Here is an 8,662-nt window from a genome sequence, read left to right on the forward strand (position 1 = left end):
TCCCTCTCTCTCTCTCTCTCTCTCTCTCTCTCTCTCTCTCTCTCTCTCTCTCTCTCTCTCTCTCTCTCTCCCTACCCCCTCTCTGTCAGTCTCTCCTTCTCTGTCTGTCTGTTTCTGTTTCCATCTGTCTGTCTCTCTCTGTCTCTGTTGTATCTCACCCTTCTTCTCTCTCCCTTTCCCCCTCCCTCCCTCTCCTTCCCTTTCCCTTCTTCCTCCCCCCACTCTGTTTCTCTCTGTCTCTGTCTCTCTCCATATATAAATAGACACACACACACGTATAATTTATTTGCACACACACACACACATATACACACATACCCTAATGGAAAGGGAATATGATTTTTGTAATAAGTAAACCTATTTGACCAGTCATGAGATCAAAGACTTAGAGCTGGAAGGAATCTCCGAGGCCACCGAGTTAAACTCTTTCATTTCCTGACAAGTGAGGAATTTGGACCTCGGAGAGGCTAAACGTCTCGGGGAGGTCATGGAGGCAGAGTGGAGAGTGGAGCCCGTGTCTTCTAACCCCAAATCCAGTCTTCTTTCTAACACACCCTGTTGTCTAGACTCCACTAGATGCTCTAGTGGATAGAGGTCAGAGAGACCCAAGTTCAAATTCAACCTCAGATACTTATTAGCCTCCGTTTCCCCAACTGTAAAATGGAGATAATAACAGTATCTACCTCACAGGATTGTTGTGAGGATTAAATAAGCTATTTGTAAACATGCTTAACACAGTGCTTGGCACACAGAAGGTGCTGTATAAATGGGTCTTACCCCTAAAGCTTGCTGAGGACCCATATAAGCATATAAACAAGGAGTAACTGGTAATGGTGCATCTGGGCTGAGGGCTGGGTTCGAATCTCCTGAGACTCTGTTCCCAACTACCCATTTGACTTTTGGTGAGTTCTTTAGGCTTCATGATGCTCATCTTTAACAAGCTCTTAGGTCCCTGGTAGCTCTAAATCAAGGATTCCGAATGGATCCCCAAGACAACTGCCCAGATTGCTTCTAGCCATGGTCCCCTCACTGGGAGGACTTTCTCAAGATCTTTTCATCAAGGAAAATATATGACAGTCACTGAGGCTGTAGGGAGCAAAGTCACAAATGACTGTATTAAACCAGCGGCAACTGGCTGTGTTGGGGCTGGATCTGCCTGTGCCACAAAAGGCAGAAAACTGGAGAAAGAACCAGATTCTTCAGGCTCTAAATAAATATCAAATATGTCTTGAAAAAAGACAGAATCCAAGGAAAAGGGGCAAAAAACCCCAAGCATATATTAAGTACCTGCTCTCTGCCAGATACTATGCTAAGTGACTTACAGATATCATCCTCTTAACAATCCTGAAAAGTGTCCCCATTGGACAGCTGAGGAAACAGAGGCAAACAGAGGGTAAGAGATTTGTTTGGGGTCACAAAGCTAAATAAGTATCTGAGGTTGGATTTGAACTGGGTCCACCTTCTCCTCCATAGTCCCAACCAGTTGTCAACGGAGGCAAAAGATGCAGTGCTGGCGTGAATTATCTGGATCGTTGCCTTGGTTCTCCTCACTTTGTCAGCAGGCAGAATCACCAGATCTCAGAGGAGGGTGTTTCCTATCTCAGAGGTACCATCTTGTCCAACTGGAATGGAAATTCCCTTCCCAATGCCATGAACAAGGGCTCACGAAGGCTCCAGTGAGGGGGAAACGACTATCTCTGAAGGGTCAAATTCAGAGGTGTCCACCTTGCTGCCTGGTGGGGTCCACATCCAGTCTGCAAAACTATGACCCAGATCATTTCTATTTGAGTTTGACCCACTGGTAATGACTTGTTGACTGCTAAGAGCGGGAGGGATTAATTTACTCAATCCTTTGTTGTTCTGTTGTTTTTCTGTCTCGTCTGACTCTTTGTGACCCTTTTTAGGATTTTCTTGGGAAAGATGCTGGAATGATTTGCTTTTTCATTCTCCAACTCATTTGATAGATGAGGAAACTGAGGTAAACAGAGTTAAGTGACTTTCCCAGGGTCACGCAGCTAGTAAATGTCAGAGGCCAGATTATTGAACCTCACTTTCACTATATGGCGAGAAGCATCAAGGGAGGGAAAGAATTTGGAAGTCAACATTTTTTAAAATGTGTTTTAAGGGGGAATCTAGGTGGCTCAGTGGTTTGAGAGTCTCAACTGTAGAATAGCCAGTGTTAACTAGAAAGAAATATAAATAAATATATAATTAGGCAGAGAGCCCAAACTCTGTCTAAATGTTAGGAATTTTCCTAACTGGGGGCTCAGAGAGATTGTGATTGAACCCATCATTTTTCATCCAAAACAAATTCCTTCGAGTTGAAGAGGAGGGAATGAAAGGAACCTAAGGGGCATTGTATTACCACTAAGCTAAATGAGCTAATTAGTGCAGCAGAATTTCATAAGAATAACAACATAATGATTTAAGATTTACAAAACCTTACATGGCTGTCCAAAACAACCCACAGGCTTCTCATTTGATCCTCATCGCTGCGTAAGAGAGTTTGGCTTTATTTCAAACCTAGATCTGCTTCTTTGCAATTTTCACTCATTGTTCCTAGTTCAGAGGACCACTGATAACAAAGGACCTCATAGATATTTATCCAAAAATATCTGTATTTTTTAACCTTTTTTTGTATCTTAGACCCCTTTGGAAGTCTGAAGCTCATGGATACCATTTTTTAAAACACTTATCTTTTGCTTTAGAATTAATATTAAATATCAGTTCCATGGCAGAAGAGCGACAAGGGCTAGGCATTTGGAGTTAAGTGACTTGCCCATGGTCACTCAGCTAGGAAATGTCTTGCATGTAATTTCTCTCATCTCTAGGTCTGGTTCTTTGTCCGCTGAACCACCCAACTCCCCCAATATCTTTTAAGAGTGATGTTTTTAAATGTACAAAATAAAATAATAGTATTACAAAGGAAACCAATTATATTGAAATAAAATGTTCAAAATGTGTATTTTTTTAAAGTTTGCAGACCCTAGTTTAAGAACTCCTGGTCTGGTCCAGCTGAGCCCCAAGGTTTTGAAGCAACTTGTGATAGATTCAAAGATACAGGAGTGGTTTGCTATCTCCGGCTCATTTGACAGATGAGAATTTGAGGTAAAGTGGCATACTCGGGGTCACACAGCCAGTAAGTGTCTGAGACCAGGTCTGAATAATCTACATGGGGAGCTTCAAAGAAGAGAAAGAATTTGTCTAGCAACTACAAATCCAGGACTCTTAACACTATCCCATTATACCTCTGGGAATAAGTCTAATTCCCCTTTTATAAAATAATCTTTCAGATATTAGAGGGCAATTGCCATATCTTACTTAAATATCTTCATTTTCCTCAACTATAAGAATAGATTTAGAGCCTCTTAGGGGCTGTCTGTAGACCAGTCCTGTCATTTTACAAAATGAAGAAATTAAAGCCTGGGAGTTAATTGACTTGGCCAAGGTCACAAAGAGAATAAGTAACAGAGATAAGATTTGAACCCGAGTCCTCTGACTTATAGAATCACATTATTTCCACTGTACCATAAATCCTTTGACCAATTCAATTTGATAAATATTTGTTAAACATCTGCAAGACACTGTGCTAAGTGCTAGAATTACAAAGATGAAAACAAAACAATTTCTGATGTCGAGCAGCTAACATTCTACCAAGTGATACACCATGTACACAAATAAGTATAAAGGGGGCTACTAGGTGGCTCAGTGGATAGTGAGACAGGAGGTCCTTGGGTTCAAGTCTGGCCTCAGACATTTCTGAGATATGTGACCATGGGCAAGCCCTTTAACCCCAATTATCTAGCCCTTACCGCTCTTCTGCTTTGGAGCCAATACATGTATCGGTTCCAAGACAGAAGGTAAGGGTTTAAACAAAACAAAACAAAACCTAAAATAAATAATGTAATTTGAGCAGGAAGAAAATACTTGAATTGGCATGCAAAGAACTGCCCTGTCTGCTCCTAGCTAACCAAGGGAGCTGATTCAGATCTAACTTTGGGGATGATGAACCCATTAGCCATTTCCCATTGGCCTTCTGTGATTTAGCACTGAATAACTCAGGTGCTTTGGTGTGGCAAAGCGATCTCTTTCTTGGCTACTGAGCAGTAAGGGCTGATGATTTTGTGGACCTTTAAGAAAAGAGTGACTCAAAAAAAGGTAAAGAAAAAAATGACAAAAAAGGAAAGAGAAAGGATTGACAAAAAAGTAAAAGAAAGGAGTGACAAAAAAGAAAAAAAGTGACCAAAAAGAAAGGAATGACAAAAAAGAAAAAGAAAGGAGTGAAAAAAAGAAAAAGAAAGGAATGACAAAAAAGAAAATGAAAGAAGTGACCAAAAAGAAAAAGAAAGGAGTGGCAAAAAAAGAAAAAGAAAGGATTGACAAAAAAAAAAAAAGGAGTGACTCCATCTTTGTTTCTCTTCTTTAAAATCTACAGGGAATATCATGTAACTCTGGAACTTAGTATAAAGGGGGGCCCTTCCCCACAATAGGAGCAGATCAGTTACTCCCCCATGACAATTAGGTGCAGAAGGGCTTAGCTAAATGACCTTGAGCCTGAGCTTCTGACTATTCCATCTGTTTTGTGTTCCTTTGCCTGAGCCTAAGTGACTAAGTGCTCTTGTCCCTATTGGGTCTGACGATGGTTCTAATCTTAGACACAAAAGCTGGAGAGACCAAGGGAAGGCAAGAATTGGAACCTGAACTGGAACGGAGTATCTCAGCAGCAAAAATGAGGTGAGAGAGAGTTCATTCTAGGTATGGTGATGGGCAGATAAAGTGTCAAGTTTGGAGAGTGGCTAACAGTTCAGTTTTCCTGGACAGCAGATTTCATGAAAAGCAATATTATGAAATCCTTTCATACTCTCCATCACTGTGAATGCTTTTATCTGGACATGCTCAAACTTGTTAAAATCCTAGAATGAGGTACTCAGAATTAAGCATCTATGGTCCATATTTAATCTGATTTGGATGAAATACTAGGGGAAATTTCGCCTCCATTATTTTGGACTCTTGGTCTCTTTTAATCTGCCCTCAGGGCATTAGCTTTTTGGCTACCTTGTCCCAGTGTTGAGTAATATTGGGCTGCTATCCACTCACCAACCCCAAATCATTTTCACCTGAATTCTGGCTGAATCTCTTCTCTTGTTCCCCATTTTTGAAAAAAACGATTCCTTGAACCCCAAGTGGTGGCTTCCCCATTAAGCTTCACCTGAATAGATCCAGACCATTACTTTAGTCTCTTAGCAGGTGAGAGTAGTTAGATGATAGTGTGCATGAAGGGAAGAAAGATGGGATGGCTCTCTTCTAGCTTGTGTTCTTGGCAGATTTGACCAGAATACCATCCCTGCTTTCCTCCATATCACTGACAAAGATGCTAAATAACACAGGATGGGGGAAGCTGGATTGAAAGCCTGGCCTAGAGATGGGAGGTCCTGGGTTCAAATATGGCCTCAGATGTTACCTAGCTCTGTGATCCTGGGCAATCTCTTGACACCCATTGTCTAGCCCTTATCAGTCTTCTGCCTTGGAAACAATACACAATATCAATTCTAAGACAGAAGCTAAAGGGTTAAAAAAAAGGAATTAAATAACAGGAGGTCAAGGACTTATCTTCTAAATTGATACTGAATTATAGAGTTAGAGATGGAATAAATATTTAGAAGCCATCCAGCCCAAGGGTACTAATCTGTACATAAGGATCCCTATTGTTTTAGTTTTAAAATGGAATTTATACTTTATTGTATAATTTTTTATTTTTATTTGTAATTTTTATTATTTTGTTAAATATTTCCTTAAATTTTTTTCCAAATAAAATATTGCATTTTTTTTAACAACTTTTGGATGTGTTTGCAGCTATGGGCTGGGTGCTTGGTCCCATTGATCTAGTCTAATCCCCTGATTTGACTTGTAAGAAATAAATTAATATAAAAGGATAGATTTAAAAATATTAGGGTTTTAAAGGGTTTATTGATAGCCATTAGGAAAATGAAGCCACATGCCTGTTAAGAGTTAGTTTAAAAGTCACACCCTGTTGCCTCCTCTTTCCATCCTGGCTCCTGCTCCCAAGTCAGAAAAGAGGAAGTACCTATCCAGTCTCTCACTATTTATCCTTCTATCTACATGATTACGCTTCCTGCCAATGTGATTACACAAGAGAGGAAGCCAGTTGGCTCTTGGGAAATGTAGTTTGAAAGAGCCCTAAATGTCCACAGGAAGTTTAGATCAGGGACCTCAAAATTAGTTCAAGAACTCCCAAATTTCCAATATCACAGACTGATGAGGAAACTAAAGTCAAGAGAGTGATCAAGGTCCAACAGGTTACCTCATGGTGGGTCCACTGATGAATGCTACTCTTTTTTTTTTTAAATCCTTTACCTTCTGTCTTAGAATCAATATTGTGTAATGGTTCCAAGGCAGAAGAGTGGTAAGGGTAGGCAATGGGGGTCAAGTGACTTTCCCAGGTTCACACAGCTAGGAAGTATCTGAGGCAAGATTTGAACCCTGGACCTTTTGTCTCTAGGCCTGATTCTCAATCCACTGAGCCACCTAGCTGCCCCCTGAATGCCAATACTAAAGTCTATACCATTAAGCCAATTCTGAATCTACCTAACTTGACTCTCACTCTAGTCCTGAACTCTCCACCTTGTCCATGAGTATGGAATATAGACTTTGTCAAACGATTTGCCAAAATCTAAGGGTTTCATCTCAGTGTTCCCCTAGCCTACCTGCCTTATATCTCTGTCAAAAAAGCAAACTGAGCAAGTCTGGCATGGCTCATTTTTGAGGAAGCCATGTTGGATGAAGCCATCACTTCTCTTCCTTATTTTTTTTTTATTCAGTCTTTTTTGTTTGGACATGTTAGTCACTTTCCAGTAAACAGCCACTCTATAGGACTACTACAATGAAAAAAAACTACTAAGCAGTTAAAAAATTCCCAATATATCACATTGCTTTTTGCTTTTGTGGTTTTCCATTTAATAGAAAGATATGTACTTTACATTTTGTCATTTGGAATCAGTGTTGTCTATTGTATCTTACTGTGTTTGCCTTTTATTTGCCGTCTTAATTTACATTATAGGAGTCATATAGGCTGTATTTTGTCTCTTTCCACTAGCTGACTCAAGTTTTCCCATGGTTTTCTGAAATTTTCATTTTATTTGTTCCTTATAGTAATTGTCTATATATCCTGCTTTCTTTTCAAAGTGATCTTTGAGAGGCAATGTGGCTTAGTGTAAAGACTACTAGACTAGGAGTTTTAGGCATGGATTAAAACATCACCTTGGATATTTACTTATTTTATGACCCAATGATCCACCTCTCTTTAAACAACTCTTCTTTCCTTTCTCAACAGAAATGTTTCCATTTATGTGCTCATGATTTAATTATTGAGTTGCTTCCTATTTCTAGAGAATCAATTTCTTCTATTGAATTTAAAATCATGGATCTTACCTTTTCTTTCTCTGAACTCTTTGAAATCCACTCTCTCAAAATCCAAGGTGAGTGCCTGGTTTCCTTCCTTTTGTATCATTAATTTTATTGTGGATTGGGAGAACCACTTAATTTCTTATGGCTTCCATTTATCACCTATAAAATGGGCATAGTAATAGAGGCACTTGGCAGAGTCTATAGTGTGTTGGGCTTTGAATTAGGAACACTTCTATTCAAGTTCAACTTGTAAACCCAAGTGTTTCCTTCTCTATGCCTCAAATTACTCTCTCCTAAATCCTAGATTGGATGGAGGATAAGCTACAACTGAAGAAATCCCAAATCCTACACATATACTCGTAACAATATTTACACTACCAACTTTACAGGGTTCTTGGGAGAAAAGCACTTTGCAAACATTAAAGCATTATAGAAACATGGTTATTTATTATGCTTAAAAACCCATCCCTTTAATAATACAAACTAGTCCAATGACCCATGTTTGGAAGGCTCCACCCTCTTTCCCTTAAGGAAAATCAGGACCACATCTGCCAACCTCTAGGCTTGCAGGACCTATCCTGTTCATATTGACTTTTCAAATAGCATAGCCAGGGGCTCATTGGCATTGCATCTATTAGTTCTTTTCAATATCCTGGAATGTAGTTCATCTGGGACCTCATCCACAGTGGCTAGGTGCCCTCTTACTATCCCTCACTTACCTTGGGTCTCAACTCTTTGTTAACCAATTTTGTTTATCCTCGTCCCAGAGGCAGGGTGTCATAGTGGATGGAGAACTTGCCTTGGAAGCAGGAAGACCTGAGATCAAGTCTTACTTTTTATACATACTAGATCTAAGACTCTAGGACAAGTCACTTAACCTCAGTGCTAAAGAAAAACTCTCTAAGAATATAAATTACAGAGGATATGTTGACCTGCATCGACAGAGGGAGTTTCCTATAACACTGAAATCAGAATTCCAATCTCTATCCCTTGCCATTCTAAAAATTATTCTTGGTAGCACAAGAAAAGTGAGAACTGTCTACTCAGGTCCATCTGCAATTCTATCTCTCCCTTTGATTTTTCTTTAACTCTGTTTCGTTTCTTTGTTTCTTCATTCCTTTCTTTCGTCTTTCTTTCTTTTCTTCCTTTTCTTTCCTTCCTTCCTTCCTTCCTTCCTTCCTTCCTTCCTTCCTTCCTTCCTTCCTTCCTTCCTTCCTTCCTTCCTTCCTTCCTTCCT

At 39.7% G+C, this 8,662-nt stretch overlaps 1 protein-coding gene across 1 annotated transcript in view; it reads left to right on the forward strand.

The window, feature by feature from the left end:
- Window positions 1-4,639: 4,639 nt before the first annotated feature.
- LAMC2 (laminin subunit gamma 2) overlaps window positions 4,640-8,662 on the forward strand; it is an 89,871-nt gene continuing 85,848 nt past the window's right edge. The window contains 1 exon segment of the mRNA XM_044674901.1: window positions 4,640-4,734. Within this exon segment, the coding sequence (XP_044530836.1) occupies window positions 4,640-4,734 (95 nt within the window).

The sequence above is a fragment of the Gracilinanus agilis genome, chromosome 4 (genome assembly GCF_016433145.1).
Source record: "Gracilinanus agilis isolate LMUSP501 chromosome 4, AgileGrace, whole genome shotgun sequence".
NCBI lineage: Eukaryota > Metazoa > Chordata > Mammalia > Didelphimorphia > Didelphidae > Gracilinanus > Gracilinanus agilis.